The 17,145-nt window shown below is 42.6% G+C and overlaps 2 protein-coding genes across 2 annotated transcripts; both read left to right on the plus strand.

The window, feature by feature from the left end:
- Positions 1 to 6,739: 6,739 nt before the first annotated feature.
- Positions 6,740 to 8,071, plus strand: LOC115964413. Its single transcript, XM_031083730.1, has 2 exons — positions 6,740 to 6,772; positions 6,932 to 8,071. Exons 1-2 carry the CDS (start codon positions 6,740 to 6,742, stop codon positions 8,069 to 8,071), a joined length of 1,173 nt encoding a protein of 390 aa, XP_030939590.1.
- Positions 8,072 to 8,179: 108 nt separating this feature from the next.
- LOC115964415 lies at positions 8,180 to 8,719 on the plus strand. The gene has a single exon (XM_031083731.1). It carries the CDS (start codon positions 8,180 to 8,182, stop codon positions 8,717 to 8,719), a length of 540 nt encoding a protein of 179 aa, XP_030939591.1.
- The last annotated feature ends 8,426 nt before the right edge of the window (positions 8,720 to 17,145 follow it).

The raw sequence follows: 17,145 nt of genomic DNA on the forward strand, positions 1-17,145 counted from the left end.
GTAGCTATTAAAAAAAAAAGCATATTATATACCTAGATTAACCAATTTTTTGATCATTCAATTATTAGGACAGAAACCAAGACAAGTGAGAAAGAAGGCTAGTAAGCTACTAAACTTAATAATTGAATTCATGGAAGGGGTATTTGTTAGAGTTAGAAAGGTATAAGATAACGGTTTGAAAAGTGAAAGCCAAATAGGCTTATAAAATAAACTGTTCCTGCTTTCCATTTAAAATAAGCAAATCAACATATCCAAAGTTTCAAACTAACTAAAAGGAAAAAAAGGTTGGTTGTTCCTCAATTACCTAACCATAAATGTTCAGTAAAGCTGCAATAAGTTCATGTTTTCGGCTCATGCTCATTAGCATTTGATGGGGTTTACAACTATAGGTTATCCAAATCTCCTGTTCTTGCAAGCTCAGAGAATAAGGTGCTACTATAGTTACGCCTAACTAAAAACGCCAATTTAGATGGTCCCTAACCCTTTTTTTTTTTTTTTTTTAGTTATCAAAAAAGCTGCAATAAGTTCATTAAAAATAAATAAATAAATAAATAGGAGCAATTACATCAATCTGTGCAAAATATTCCGTCTATTTTACACAAAAAACTTACTTTTTCTATTTTACACTATTACTTTTACAAAACACTCACATCAGTTTATCTATTATACACACTTTTTTATTAAAATAATATTTTCTCTCACTTTTTATTATTTCCCACTTACCCCCACCTAACCCTTCTTTTTTCTCTAAATAACCCTTTCTTCTTCTTCACATCATCCTCCTCTCTATCTCCACCTCTCTTTCTTCTCCATCTTTTTTTTTTTTTGGAGAATCTTTTTCCTTCCTCTTCTCCGTCAACCCATCACAAGCACTCCATCAACACCCTTCTTTTTCCTCTGAATAACCCCTTCTTCACACCATCCTTATCTCTATCTCTGCCTCTCTTCTTCTCCTTCTTCTTCTTCTTCTTCTTCTCTCTTTTTTTTTTTTTTTTTTTTTTTTTTTTGAGAATCTTTTTCTTTCCTCTTCTCCGTCAACCCATTACAAGCACTCCATCAACACCGATCTCCATTAACACTGATCTCCGTCAACCCATCATCGATCTCCATCAAAACCGATCTCCATCAACATCGATCCACATCAACCCATCACCGATCTCCATCAACACCTATCCAATGATTTTGTTCCAGTGGTTGATTTTTTTTGTTGATTTTGTGGTTGATTTTTGATTTTTGTAGTTGATTTTTGATTTTGTGTCTGTGGGAGTGTGTGATATCAGAGGAAGAAAGAACATGAGAGGGAGGGTTAGTTTTGCAGATGAAGAAGAGAGAGAAAAAAAAGGAGCGAATCAAAAATTATTAAAATATTAAATGCACATGCTACAGTAGCCGTGCATATATGCACGGTTACTGTATGCATGGTTACTGTAGCAATTATGCATTTATGCATAATTTTGCACCCACTGATGTAGATGTTTTTTTTCTCAAAATGTGTAAAATCAGTTAGTTTTTTTCATTTTGCACAATTTTGCACAAACTGATGTAATTACTCTAAATCTGCACAGTATACATGTAGCGATTGTACTGTTTGCATATAAATGAGTTACACGTATACCTCTTCTCCTTCATTCATTGTGAAATTATGAGCCATACACAACCACTGTACCCCTTTGATCTGTACAACTTCTTCATTTTGAAAAGCTGCTATCACCCTCAATTAATGAAAGGATCCAATAATGGTTTTATTCATCTGTACTCAACTTCTTGTTTTTCTCTTAAGTACCTATAGCTGCCATTAAGTGACTGATCTCCTTCTCCACCAAACCTTGGGATCCGATGTGTACATACTGTTTGGGCAGTACGTTTTTGGCATCCTTACACGCATTCTCATCAGGTGTGCTATGCCAAATGCCATTTTATCGTATCAAAACCTACTTTATCAATTTTAGCACATCATTTTACAATATGTTACATATCAGATATTCTATCTTAACATTACACTATATTAAAATAATAATTTTAAAATCCCAACTATTGTACCGTAGCAATTTTACAGTACAATTCTACTAGTACAAATTGTTATTTAATTTGAAACACCTCATGCTACAATACAATTGTTATTTAATAGATAATTAAAAAATTGTTATTTAATTATACATGCTACAATACCATTCTATCAATACAATTGTACTGTAGCAAGTTTGCTAAAAATGCTAAAACTTTTAACATATAAAACATCTCATGAATCTTGTTTTTTGGTGTTTGGTGTGTCAAATGCCAAATATTTGACATTTTGCACACATGATAGGAATGCTCTATCTAACTTCTTTTGACAAGTTTCCACTTGATAAGTTGGATTCAAATTGTTCTTCATTCAAAAAAAAAAAAAAAAAAAAAACACACAAAAACAAAAAATTGTTCTTCATTCAAATTGCTTCCGGATAGTACTCACACTGTCACACATAAAATTAATTGTGAATACTATAATGTTCTTGTGCAAGATCTCACAAACAAACAAAAGAAAAAAAAAAAACACTAAAAAACAAAGAGACAGAACCACACAAAGGAATTATGCGATTTGAACACTGACCCCAAACAAAAAAAAATCACTTTAGACAGATTATAACAGTGGCGAAAAAACACTTTCACAAGCATATAAACTCAAATAGAGACCTAAAGCACCGTCTCTCACAAATAATAAAGAGTAGAGAAATTTTATTAGGTAACTCTAGCACTCCTTAAGAGCCAATAATAACTCAATTAACCACGAAGGGATTTTTCTGTTCAACCAAAATATTTTAGTTTGACCAAGATTTTACGTCATTGCCCACTCGAAAATAAGGAAAATATTTTTCTTGAGGATGTTTTAAGTCGTGCTAAACATAGCTTTGAAATTTGTGATTTTAAAGAAATATGATTTCAACTAATAAATTTTGTTATGGGTCAAAAGTTTGACAATAACATGGGACAATACAAGAGCCACCTTTTCTTTACTTTGTTATTAATTCTTTTCAACGTAAACTCAAATTTAAAGTATGTATTCTTTTCTAATGAAAATGATTAAACTTGAAAGTTGTTTATATGAAATCTCTCTCTCTCTCTCTCTCTCTCTCTCTCTCTCACAAGTAATAGCTATGTACTCAACTGATGCATTAAATATAGGAAATAAGATTAATTTTACATATAAACCCTGGATTCTTCATATTGAAAGAACCAGCCAATCCCCATCCCCCACTTGTTTTTTTTAAAAAAACCTTAATTTTATATAGAGTTTTACTAACATAGGGCATACATTAATAGACCATTAAAAAACTTTTTATGAAAAAATGAAAAAATTACTTACTTTTTTGATAACTTTTATATATATATATATATATATATATATATTTCTAAGTATTACATTGGCTCACAACCAAACTTACTTGATATGGTTGTTACCAAGCAAGGAAAAGAAAATTTTACATAAATAAAGCACTTTAAGTTCAACACGGTCCCTATATATTTTGCTGAACATTAAATGTGAATACAGTCAAGAGCTTAATAGCCGAGAAAGCTACAGAAACACCCACAACAGAGTTAGAAAATCAAGGCAGGGTGTGTATGTCAACAAGGCACGCTAGTTGCACGTGCCCTTGCTGTGACTAGGGATTGGGACCAGACGGAGTGACAGCAGGACCCCGTTGAATAGACTGAATCAAAAGGCTTTCTTTCTTCAACCTTCCTTCTTTTTTTATTTTTATTTTTTTTACATGTAACCAACATTTCACCAACGTATATAGCGAGTAGATGATGGACCTATCAAAAAGCCTTTGAAAATACAGATAAGGATCAACATGCAAGACTCAAATTTTGTTCACGGTTTGCAAAATTTTTTTACCATTTAACAATAAGACGTATACTAAGATCCAAAACTAATTTAGTACATGAATTAATCCAAACTAGCAGAGATTTTGTGTGTGTAAAGATAAGACATAAAAATAAATGTTTCTTAATAAATTTCTACTCATCTTAAATCCCAAAATACATTTACGATTGATTTTATACATTTAGGACAAAAATCTGCTTAGAAGCTCTACCAAAAATCCGCTTATAAGCTCTAATTAGATGGATCAATGCGTCAAATTGATATGACATCAATCTTCAAAGCTGTACCAAATTTACAAGAATTAAGAAGAAAAAAAACTAAATAATTATTATCATAATAAAAAAGAAGTATGTGCAAGAAATATGAAGTTTGTCATTCTCCTAATTATGAATGAGTTACTGCAAAGCCTATTAAGCCAATTAATTAAGGCTCCATTTGTTTCAGCATAAAATATATTTCTTGATAATTTTTTGGTTTGACCAAGATTTTACATTGTTGCCCGCTCAAAAACAAGGAAAATATTTGTCTTGAGGATGTTTTACGTCATGCCAAACAGCCTTGAAATTTGTGATTTTAAGAAAGCATTTCAACTGAAAAATTTTGTTGTGGGTAGTTTGACAATAACATGGGACAATACAAGCCACCTTTTCTTTGCTTTGTTATTATTAATTAATTCATTTCAACGTGAAGTATGTATTCTTTTCTAACGAAAATTATTAAACTTGCTAGTTATTTACATAAAATCTCTTTCTCTTTCTCTCTCTCTCTCTCTCTTTCTCCAAAGCAATAGTTATGTATTCAACTGATGCATAAAATATTGGAAATAGAATAATTTTATATATATGAACCGATTCTTCATATTTGAAGAACTAGGCAATCCCCATCCCCCCACTTGTTCAAACCAAAAAAAAAAAAAAAAACCTTAATTATAAAATAAAATAATGAATCAATATTATTCAAAGTATTGTGAAGTTACATGTGGGTTCACAACCAAACTTACTTGATATGGTTGTTCCCCAAGCAATGAAAAGGAAATTTTACATAAATAAATTAATTAAGCAAAGGCCACATGAACTTTAAGTTCACCATGGTTATCTCCTATATATTTTGCTGAACATTAAATGTGAATATAGTCATGAACTCCAATCTTGGTCAAGAGTTTTGATGGCAGAGAAAGCCGCTAGTGGCAAATGCCCTCGTTCCGACCAGGGATGTTAGTGCATGGATCGGGACCAGAGGGAGTGACAGGAGCCCGTTGCAAAGACTGAAGCAAAAGGCTTTCTTTCTTCAACCATTGTTCTCTTTCCAATGGCCTCGTTGCACCAAGTTGTGGAGAAGCAAATAAAATGGTAACAATAAGCAGAACTGTCAAAAAAATTTTCCAGACGTAAGAGAAACCCATCTTTGTAAAAACAGCAACAACAACAACAAAATATTATGAAGGAAAGTGTGTCTATATTCTTTGTTTTGAGCTAATTAAGGTACTTTGGAAAGAGATAAGTTTTTTAAGATGGTTTCAGAAAGGTGGAGGAGAGCTACATATATATATATATAGTTTGTCTCTTTATGTTTTTCCTTTGGGTAAACATTGACTATAATGGCCACAACGGTTTACTATGGTTTCCTTTATTTGACTGAGCCATGGTTTGAAGGTTGAACTGAGTTGGAATGGATCAAATTCAGTAAATGCCCACTTTCGTAGGTTTCCTTTCGTATTTCTACGTATACGTGTTGAAATTAAACCCCTCGCATACGATTAGCAAAAATAAGAAAAAGAAATTGACTGATAATTGAGTTCGGCTAAAGTATTTGCGAAGCCAAATAATATCCCACATTTACAGCAATTTAGCTATCAGAAAAGATAAAACATAACTCTAATAAGAAATAGAAAATGTGAGACATAGCTATGATATTATGATAATATTTATGGAAAAATATAAAGAAAAAAAATAAATAAATAAAGAAGGAGCAGAGAAAAAGAGAATAAGTCAAAAGACAAGAAATTAGACTTACATCTAATGAAAATCTTTTGATGGCTACTGTAAGGGTAAAATTCCCAAGTCAAACAACGGGCCTTGGGCCCCATACAGAGTCTAGCTACATCCAAGGAGAAAATAGGGCGCCAACAGACTTCCAGCCCAACCCTAATAAGTCCAAACTTATTTAAAAAGACGTCCGAGGAGGAATGTCTCCTCGGACATGTCAAATATGGGCCCAACATGCACCCTATCCATAATGAGGAATCATTCCAAACAAATATTGGTAGTAAGGATGAGCCTCACAAAGCAGGGAGAAGAACGAGAGTATAGGATGTCCAGGGGGAGACCACAATTGCCGCATTAAATGCAAGGAAACTACTTTTCTGGCTGCATTAATGTGAAGAGGATAGGCGAACAGTGTTACCTTGGCCACTGCAACTCACACAAAGATAGGGTGGATGTCCGATGGGACAGGCACTCAAGTGAAGGTCCAGGTGATCAATAAGTGTAAGGCTCTTATTACTTGAAGGAGGCTATATAAGAGAAAGACATCCCTATGAAGAGGGGATCGGAGGAAGGGAAAAAGAAGCAGAAGGAGAGAGAGGAAGACTATAGCTTTTAATCAGAGACAGAGGTGCACCCATACGTCTCCTTGGACCGAACATCCAGTGAACATAAAGGAAACATTCTTACGTTCAACCACTGCATGGCCTAAAAATTAACTATCATTCACTTCGTCAAGCCTTAGTTCTGTAACCCGCTCTCTACAAATTCATTGTCTAGGGTTCTTTCGGCCAGAGTCTCTTACTTGTTGGGCCTGGCCCCCAAACGTCGACCCTACAATTGGCGCCGTCTGTGGGGAGAACTTGTGTCTCGATAAGTGAAACTGTAAGAAATGGAAGGATCAGGTCCACGCCAAACCGGACATGTAGATTCCCAATAGCAAGACAACTTTTTGAATCTCAAATGGGAGAAAGATCAAGACAAGCAGTGAGAAGGCAGTGTGAACACCTCCCACACGAGCAGAAGTCGCTCGAAAGGGAAATGTCATGCATCCCATAAGCGAAACGATCGCAAGGCTCTACAGCAAGAAATTGATGACTTGAAGAAGAAGCTGGGCCGAGCACAGCAAAAACGTCCTTCACCCAGCTCGGACACTAGCAGTGATGAGGACAATGAATACAGGCGGAGATCAAGAACCCCTCAAAGCGAGACTTTTTCCTATGAGGAAGAGCAACCTCGCAAACGTGGCCACAAAAGCCCATCTTACCAAGGCCTGGCCAACGATGCCATGAGCAAGGCCCTGGATCGCATCTCCCAGTCGCCTTTCACGCGTAGAATAGAGGGGGCAGAGCTCCCTTGGCGGTTCCATCAACCAACCTTTGCCATATACAATGGTCGGACAGACCCAGTAGAACATGTAAGCCAGTTTAATCAGAGGATGGCCATCCATTCCAAGGATGAAGCGTTGATGTGTAAAGTGTTTCCGTCTAGCTTGGGACCTATGGCGATGAGATGGTTTGATGGTCTTAAACCAAATTCCATAAATTCCTTTAAGCAGTTGACACAGGCTTTTGGTTCCCGCTTCATTACCAGCAACATAGTCCCTCGACCCCTAGATTCCATCCTATTCTTGTCCATGCGAGAAGGAGAGACACTGAAAGCCTATTCAGACAGGTACTGGGAAATGTATAATGAGATAGAGGGAAATTATGATGATGTCGCCATTAGTACATTTAAGAGGGGCCTGCCGACAGAGCATGATTTAAGAAAGTCTCTGATTGGGAAGCCGGTCACTAGTGTGCGCCAACTCATGGATAGAATTAACAAGTACAAAAGGGTCGAGGAAGACCAGCAGACAGGGAAGGGCAAAGCGAAGGTTGTCCCTCAGGAGAGGAGGGACTTCAGGTCGGACCGCATTATCAACAGTAATAGGCCGAGAAGAGATTACTCGGAACAATCTGGATCCACTAGGGCACAGGCAGTCCATGTTGTGTTCCGAGAACCATTACACAAGATCCTAGAGGAGGTAAAGAGCGAGCCGTTCTTTCAGTGGCCAAGCAGGATGGCAGGTGACCCCTCGAAGCGTAACCAGAATCTGTATTGCGCGTACCACCAAGAGCCGGGTCACACCACCGATGATTGTAGGAATCTGAAAAACCATTTAGACCGGCTTGTCCGAGAAGGGAAGTTAAGGCATCTATTACATCACCCTGCGGGATGGTAGGAATAGTCAAACACCGAAACCAGACAAAGCACATTGAGGCCACCCATTGGCACAATAAATGTCATTCTTGCCGCACCTGGAAGGACCGGTTCCAATCCTTTTAGAGTAATGTCAGTGGGCAGGCTCCCGACTGAGGCAGACGACAAGGAATCCAAGACGGCCAGAGCAATTGCCACACCCTTAATCGGATTCTCGGATGAAGACAAACTGGGAACCTTTCAACCCCACGATGATGCCCTAGTCGTCACGCTCAAAATTGGAGGTTATAACGTGAAGAGGGTGCCAGTTGATCAAGGTAGTGCCGTGGAAGTAATGTATCCCGACTTGTATAAAGGATTGAACCTGAAGCCAGAGGACCTGTCGGCATATGACTCCCTTTTGGTCAGTTTTGAAGGAAAAACCATCACCCCGAAAGGCCTGATTAGGCTGCCTGTACAAACAGATTCAGACATGGTGGATGTGGACTTCATTGTGGTAGACGCATACTCCCCCTACACAGCCATTGTGGCTCAACCGTGGCTTCATGCACTAGGAGCTGTGTCATCATCCCTACACCAAAAAGTGAAGTATCCGTCAAGAGGTCGAGTGAAAGAAGTAATAGGGAACCAAGAGATGGCCCGACAATGCATGGTGTCAGCAATCTCATGATGACCAAATAGTGAACCCTCAACCTCAGCAGAGAACGGCTTATAGCAATTAACGACCCCGGTCCCAGTCTCGGGTAGTGGAGGACCAGCCATGGAAGTGAGTTGCGAGGATCTGGAGAAAGTACTTGTCGGATCAGACCCAGAGAGGTTTTTTCAAGTCGGCTTAAAATTATTGCCCCAAGAGAAGTTAACACTAATTGATTTTCTCAGACAGAATGTGGACGTATTTGCCTGGGACGCCTACGAGGCCCCTGGGGTTGACCTAGATTTCATCTGCCACCACCTTAATGTTAACTCGGCTGTGACACCTAAGAAGCAGCCTCTTCGACGACCGTCGAAAGAACATGCAGACGCCGTGAAAGAGGAGGTCGTAAAATTGAATAAAGCGGGGGCTATAAAGGAGGTATTCTACCCTGAATGGTTAGCCAACACAGTCGTGGTAAAAAGGAAGAATGGGAAATGGCGGGTTTGCGCGGACCTAAATAAGGCCTGCCCGAAGGATTCCTTCCCCATGCCACGGATAGACCGATTGGTGGATTTGACCGTCGAACACCCTCGAATGAGTTTTTTGGACGCCTTCCAAGACTACCATCAGATACCCCTAGCTGTTGAGGACCAAGAAAAAACTGCTTTTGTCACCCCCGTCGGAAATTATCATTATAAGGTGATGCCATTTGGCTTAAAGAATGCCGGGTCGACCTACCAAAGGATGATGACCAGGATGTTTGAACAGCAGATGGGTAAGAGCATTGAAGTTTATATAGACGACATGGTGGTCAAAAGAAAATTAGTGGCCGACCACGTCAGTCGGTGATATCTTTTGAATTCTGAGAAAGTACAGGCTGCGCCTAAACGCGTCCAAGTGTTCATTTGGGGTGGGATCATGGAAATTCTTAGGTTATATGGTGACCCACAGAGGCATCGAAGTTAACCCTGACCAAATTAGAGCTATACACAACCTGCAGCCTCCTCGGAATCCCAAAGAGGTCCAAAAGCTCACCGGCATGGTCGTCGCTTTAAACCGTTTCATTTCCCGTTCAGTGGACAGATGCAGACCCTTCTTCCTCCTATTAAACAAGTGGAAGGGTTTCGAGTGGATTGAGAAGTGTGCTTTAGCTTTCCAATAGCTTAAGGAATACCTTGTCCGACCACCAATTATGTCCAGTCCGGAGGCCGACGAGGTGCTTTTCGCCTACATTACTGTAGCCTTTCATGCAGTGAGCTTAGTGCTAATCCGAGAAGACAATGGCACGCAACGGCCCGTCTACTAAGTAAGCAAATCGCTACACAAGGCAGAGATCCGTTACCTCCCTCTCGAAAAGGCCATCTTGGCAATTGTGCAAGCCACGCGAAAGCTTCCCCACTATTTTCAGGCACATACTGTAGTTGTACTAACCCAACTTCCGCTGAGGGCCATTCTCCGGAGCGCCGACTACATGGGCAGAATTGCAAAGTGGGGAACGATTTTGGGCGCCTTTGACATTAGGTACATGCCTCGCATAACTGTGAAGGGTCAGGTCCTCGCAGATCTAGTAGCCGAATTTGCGGAGCCCACACTAGAAGGAGGGGGAGGGTCACTAAGCCCTGACGGGAAACTGATCAGCGCAATCACTCAGCAAGAGCCCAGTTGGTGGAAAGCTCACATCGACGGCGCAGCCAACCAAAAGGGCTCAGATGTGGGGCTCGTTCTGGTCTCCCCCGAAAGGATCACCATCAAAAAATCGCTAAGGCTTGGTTTCTCGGCCACGAATAACGAAGCAGAGTATGAGGCACTATTGGAGGGAATGTCAATGATCTAGAAACTAGGTGGAAAATCCGCGAACATGTTCTCGGATTCGACACTCGTCGTGGGACAAGTAAACGGGGAGTTCGAGGCAAATGATGAAAGAATGCAAGAGTACCTAATCCAAGTTAAACGCCTGCAGACCCATTTTTGTCACTTCAATCTGGCGCACGTGTCCAGGAGTGGGAACACCCATGCTGATTCTCTTATAACACTAGCCACCTCTTCGGCCCAGCCATTTCCCCGGGTTATTCTAGTAGAGGATCTCTATTGCCCAACGACGGCGAGGGCCAACAAAATACGGGTCCACAACATCAGGGCTGGACCTAGTTGGATGGATCCTTTAGTGCTGTTCTTAAAGCACGACACCTTACCAGACGATAAGACTGAGGCCGACAAGATCAGAAGGAAGGCCTTTCGATTCTGGTTGTCCGAGGACTCCAAACTGTACAGGCGCTCATTCTCAGGGCCGTACTTGCTGTGCGTGCACCCAGATGCCACTGAACTCATCCTGGAGGAATTACACGAAAGAATTTGTGGAAGTCATACGGGGGGTAGGTCCCTGTCCCATAGGGCTATAACGCAAGGTTACTGGTGGCCAAGCATGCAGCAAGAGGCACAGGAATATGAGAAGAAGTGCGACTAGTGTCAAAGGTTCGCCCCAAATATACACCAGCCGGGTAGAAACCTTAACTCGCTGTCCAGCCCTTGGCCATTCGCACAGTGGGGCCTAGACATCCTAGGGCTATTCCCCAAAGCAACAGGGAATAAGAGATTTCTTCTCGTCGGTAGGGATTATTTCACAAAATGGGTCGAAGCCGAGGCGCTGGCAAATATTAGGGATATTGATGCCAAGAAATTCGTTTGGAAAAATATCGTCACTAGATTTGGAATCCCTCACACACTGATCTCGGATAACGGCTTATAGTTTGACAGTAAAGCCTTCAAAAGATATTACAGTGAGTTGGAAATTACCAACAGATACTCCACACCGGCTTACCCACAGGGTAACGGGCAGGCGGAAGCCATCAATAAAACTATAGTGAATGGGCTGAAAAAGAGGCTGGACGACGCGAAAGGGAGGTGGGTTGGGCCCATGTCTTGTGGACATACCGCACCACACCTCGTAGGTCCACAGGGGAAACCCCCTTTTCGATGACCTACGGGGTCGAGGTTGTCATTCCACTGGAGATAAACTTCCCAACATAAAGGACCACTGCATTCTGCCCCAGTGCCAACAACGGACTTCTGGAAAAAAGCTTGGACCTCATCGAGAAAAGAAGGGAAAGCGCAATGATCCAGCTTGCCCACTATTAGCAAAAGCTCAAGCAAGGTTACGATGCCAAGGTGAAGCTAAGACCTTTGGCACCTGGGGATCTGGTACTGAGGAAGGTCCTGGGCACTGCGAGAAACCCTGCATGGGGAAAACTCGGACCAAATTGGGAAGGCCCGTATCGCATCACCTCCATAGCCGGCATAGGAGCCTACTTTTTGGAAGATTTGGACGAACGTGTAGTGCCACGCCCTTGGAATGTAAATAACCTGAAAAGGTACTGTTATTAATGAAAGACATAATTCTTGGCACCACACTACTGTACAGCTATTTCACTAAGTGTTAAACAGAACCCAAGTCCTGCCTGACTCCTCGGACCACAGGCTTGGGGGAAATTAACCTCAAAACCATTTTCTCTAAGTGTTAAACAGAACCCAAGTCCTGCATGGCTCCTCTGACCATAAGCTTGGGGGAAATTAACAACTCTACCATTTTCGCTAAGTGTTAAACAGAACTCAAGTCCTGCCTGGCTCCTCGGACTACAGGCTTGGGGGAAATTAACCTCGAAGTCATTTTCTCTAAGTGTTAAACAGAACCCAAGTCCTGCTTGACCCCTCGGACCACAGCTTGGGGGAAATTAACAACTCTACCATTTTCACTAAGTGTTAAATAAAACCCAAGTCCTACTTGGCTCTTCGGACCACAGGCTTAGGGGAAATTAAGAACTCTACCATTTTTGCTAAGTGTTAAACAGAACCCAAGTCCTGCCTGACTCCTCGGACTACAGGCTTGGGAGAAATTAACAACTCTACCATTTTCGCTAAGTGTTGAACAGAACCCAAGTCCTGCATAGCTCCTCGGACCACAGGCTTGGGGGAAATTAACAACTCTACCATTTTCGCTAAGTGTTAAACAGAACCCAAGTCCTGCTTGGCCCCTCGGACCATAGGCTTGGGGAAATTAACAACTCTACCATTTTCGCTAAGTGTTAAACAGAACTCAAGTCTTGCCTGGCTCCTCGGACCACAGGCTTGGGGGAAATTAACAACTCTACCATTTTCGCTAAGTGTTAAACAGAACTCAAGTCCTGCCTGGCTCTTCGGACCACAGGCTTGGGAGAAATTAACAACTCTACCATTTTCGCTAAGTGTTAAACAGAACCCAAGTCCTGCCTGGCTCCTCGGACCACAGGTTTGGGGGAAATTAACAACTCTACCATTTTCGCTAAGTGTTAAACGGAGTCCAAGTCCTGTTTGGCCCCTCGGACCACAGGCTTGGGGGAAATTAACCTCTAAGCAGTCTTATCTAATTATTGACTATCATTTTTTACACATTCATCCATGCTTGGTTCTCAACAGTTAGTGGCAGAATAGATATTCATTCATGATGAAAGCAGAAAAGGAAGCAGTGCAACAAAATTTGAAGGAAAATGACGCCATTCATTAAATTCCAAAAGCGTTCTTTTACAAACATTAACAGACCAAAATGTAAAGGGTAAAGAAAGTAGCTACAAATAAAGTCCTACACTACTTTCCTAAGTCTTAACCCTGAGTAGTCTCAGGTTGATCATCTCCTGCCTGAGGTCCCGGAACAGCCTCCTTAGCTTATGCCACAACATCCCTAATTGAGAGACTGTTCTCGGGCGATTTGTCCTTCGCTGCCGGCTGCGTTTCCTTAGCTTCAGGCATATGGGAGTCCGAGGTTAAGGCCTTCGTAGAGAGAGGCTCCTCAGGGGCAACCGAGTCCAAAATCTCACGAATATCTTCCAGAAAAAAGATATTCTCAACTTTCCGGAGATTGGAGTCTGCTGGAACTGTCGCCCGATCCAAGGCTACACCCCAAGACATAGTGATGTAATCCCTGCATACGGTGGCCACCTCCTCGGTCAGCCTAACCTCGGTATCCCTGACTCCACGATCATATGAGGTCGCCATTGCTGTCTCGGCCGCTTCCCTGGCCACGCGAGCCGCCTCCTTGACCTTTGCTAGCTCGGTCTTAAGATTTGAGACCATCTGCTTCTCTGTTACGAGATTTGCCTCGGACTGATGGAGCTGTTGGCGCAGGTCCTCAGCCTGCTTAGTAGTGTTTTTAAGTCCGGTCTCGGCGTTTGCACAACCCTTTTGCGCCTCCTTGACTTCGCTACTCAGGCGATCCTTTTCCTGCCTAAGGTCGCCGGCAGCCTTCTCAGCAGCAAGGCGGGATTGAGCCTTACTGTTCAGGTCCTTGCGAGCCTTCTTGGCCCACTCCTCAGCAACAAAAATTTGTTGAGTGACCTGTGCCAAAAAATGGAGGCCTAGTTAAAAGAAAATAATGAATAAATAGATACGGAATAAGAAAACTAGATAAATGAAGTCTTCACTTACCATAGCCATATCTCTCTTCAGCGACATGAAAAGGTCCGGTTGCCGAGTAGCTCGGAGACCCTCCATATTGCGAGGCAAAAGAAGGGGCTGTTGCAGGGCCTCAGCCAAGAAGGACGCCTGTCTTCGTTGGGACTCCCATAGAGTCGCGTCCTAGGAAATTGGAGTGCCGTCCAACTCGAGCCGTGGCGACCAGGTCCACTGTTCCCTCCGAATAGCCGCCTCGCCTCGGCTGTCAACAGACCTGGTCCTCTTATCCTTGGGCTCCTTGCCCTTCTTTTGGTGCTTGGCCTTTTCAAGGCCAACCTCGCCCTCCTCCAATTCTTCCACGAGCCTTTTCCGCCTCAAATTGGGCATAGGCTATAGTGCTGCATCAGACGTGAGAAGAAGAGGAGGAGGAGCCTTGGAGGTAGGCTGTTCCTTTGGGGCATCCTTGGAAGACTGCCCCTTATTTCTGTTGGAAAGGAGGCCCTTGAGACCAGATCTTGGTTTCAGATCCATGCCTTCTTCCTCAATCTCTTGGCTGGTATCAACTTATGTAATTACCAAACCAAGGTTGGGGGCTGCCGAGGCGCGGTCTAAATCTGAATCAGAGTCCGAGAGCTCTATTGGCCTAGCCGACACCTCTCCCTCCTCGGCGAAGCGGAACTGGTCTATCTGATCCTCGAAGGATGAGTGCGAGGAACCAGCTTCTTCCCCTAGGACAATTGCTTCGGGAAGAGCACAATGAGCATGCAGTTAGACGGGAGGTAAATCTCTCGAAGCGAGAAATCCTGGTATGGAGACGTCAATGTGTGCTAGTCGCGGATTACCAGCCCTGATGGCTTGACCAACGTCCACTAGAGCGCGCGAAAGGGGCTCGTAGTCCAAGATTAGAGGAGCAGCCCTCAGTTGCTCGCCCGTGCTCACGAAGATTTTAAACCTCAGGAGGAAATTGAGTGTCGGGACGTTGACCAAACTTAGCCGAGGAGACGTTCGCTCCTTGTCTACGAAGCCCAAAGGAAGGGTTACGTTAGTCCGAGGAGGTAAATAAGCAAAACCAAAACTGAAACAAAGAAAGGAAAACTCAGGGCTAAGGTCCCCTCCAGGGGATCTAATTCTATGGTGCCCCACCTGGTGTTCCTGCCCTGACCGGGCAGTGAATACCGTCGTGCCATGGTCCGGAGACGATCAAAAGGTCATTCTTCAAGCCTTTGTTGGACTTGGGAAGGCAAGATATCAACCTCACCTCTTCAGACCTGGATTTTAGGTAATATGACTTGCCGAGGTTATGGCATTCATATAGATGAACCACGTCGTGCCATGAAAGGCCGAGGTTCATCTGATCGTTGAAGACGTCTATGCACCCTAGGATCCGGAACATGTTCGTGACGCACTGATGAGGGGCCAATCTATGACCACGCAAATAATCCCTAGTTATCCTCCCCATAGAGATGATTATTCCTCCTTCCATAAAGGCTATCATTGGAATGGCGACCTGCCTCGTCCTTCTCTTGATCAAGATTTCCTCCAAAGAGCAATACTCTAGACCTACTTCCGGCGGAATACGGTACCTAGCCCTGAAGCCTTCCATACCGGCCGGAGAATCTACAATTTTCTCAAGCTTACCCATCCCCCTAGGTGACGCGAGAGACGATTTACTTAAGAAAAGACGCCGGGAAAGGCAGCGGAAAGGAAATGGGTACTTACGGATGAGGAACTCGCAGGGAATCTTCAAGGGAATGTCTGCGGAGGTTTGAATGCGTTGAAAGAAAAGGTGCTGGAGTGCTCTGAATGCTCGAGTGCTTTTCTAAAAAATGGGAGTAGGTTCCTTTAAAAATCTTATATATACGGGAGAAGCTAAACGAACTTATTCCCGCCCAGAGAAATGAAAAGAATGTCAACCATTGATCTGGCGCCCCACCGTTGGATTGAAAGGATATAAAGTTGCTAAGCGCAATAATTAGTGCCTCGTGGGTTACGAAACGCCTTTAGCAGTAATGAGGCACGTGGGGAGCAAACTTCCGCACGGGTGAAGCAGGAATCCACAATAAATGACCCTATGAAATCTCGCCTTTTCTCCTCGGATAAGAGGGAAAGAACCGAAATTTTGAGGGGCTATTATAAGGGTAAAATTCCCAAGTCAAACAACGGGCCTTGGGCCCCATACAGAGTCCAGCTACAACCAAGGAGAAAATGGGGCGCCAGAAGTCTTCCAGCCCAACCCTAATAAGTCCAAACTTATTTAAAAAGACGTCCGAGGAGGAATGTCTCCTCGGACGTGCCAAATATGGGCCCAACATGCACCCTATCCATAATGAGGAATCATTCCAAACAAATATTGGCAGTAAGGATGAGCCTCACAAAGCAGGGAGAAGAACGAGAGTATAGAATGTCCAGGGGGAGACCACAACTGCCGCATTAAATGCAAGGAAACTACTTTTCTGGCCGCATTAATGTGGAGAGGACAGGCGAACAGTGTTACCTTGGCCACTGCAACTCACAGAAAGATAGGGTGGATGTCTGATGGGACAGACACTCAAGTGAAGGTCTAGGTGATCAACAAGTGTAAGGCTCTTATTACTTGAAGGAGGTTATATAAGAGAAGGGCATCCCCATGAAGAGGGGATCGGAGGAAGGGAAAAAGAAGCAGAAGGAGAGAGAGGAAGACTATAGCTTTTAATCAGAGACAGAGATGCACCCATACGTCTCCTCGGACCGAACATCCAGTGAACATAAAGGAAACATTCTTACGTTCAACCACTGCATGGCCTAAAAATTAACTATCATTCACTTCGTCAAGCCTTAGTTCGGTAACTCGCTCTCTACAAATTCATTGTCTAGGGTTCTTTGAGCCAGAGTCTCCTACTTGCTGGGCCTGGGCCCCAAACATCGACCCTACAGCTACAACTTCATTATTAGCATTTTTTAAAATATTACAATAAACCCTTTAAATGGTATATAAATAATTAGCTAAATCATTGACTATCAATAAATAAACCAATGTTACAATATTTGGAATAGAAATCTTT

This window comes from Quercus lobata, chromosome 10 (assembly GCF_001633185.2).
Source record: "Quercus lobata isolate SW786 chromosome 10, ValleyOak3.0 Primary Assembly, whole genome shotgun sequence".
NCBI lineage: Eukaryota > Viridiplantae > Streptophyta > Magnoliopsida > Fagales > Fagaceae > Quercus > Quercus lobata.

What these genes read in the sequence shown, in the direction of transcription:
- LOC115964413 (XM_031083730.1), top strand. Translation starts at nt 6,740, where the DNA reads ATGGAAGGATCAGGTCCACGCCAAACCGGACAT. An exon ending in GTCCACGCCAAACCGGACAT is followed by an intron (nt 6,773 to 6,931) that starts GTAGATTCCCAA and finishes AAGGCTCTACAG; the next exon opens with CAAGAAATTGATGACTTGAA.
- LOC115964415 (XM_031083731.1), top strand. Translation starts at nt 8,180, where the DNA reads ATGTCAGTGGGCAGGCTCCCGACTGAGGCAGACGACAAGGAATCCAAG.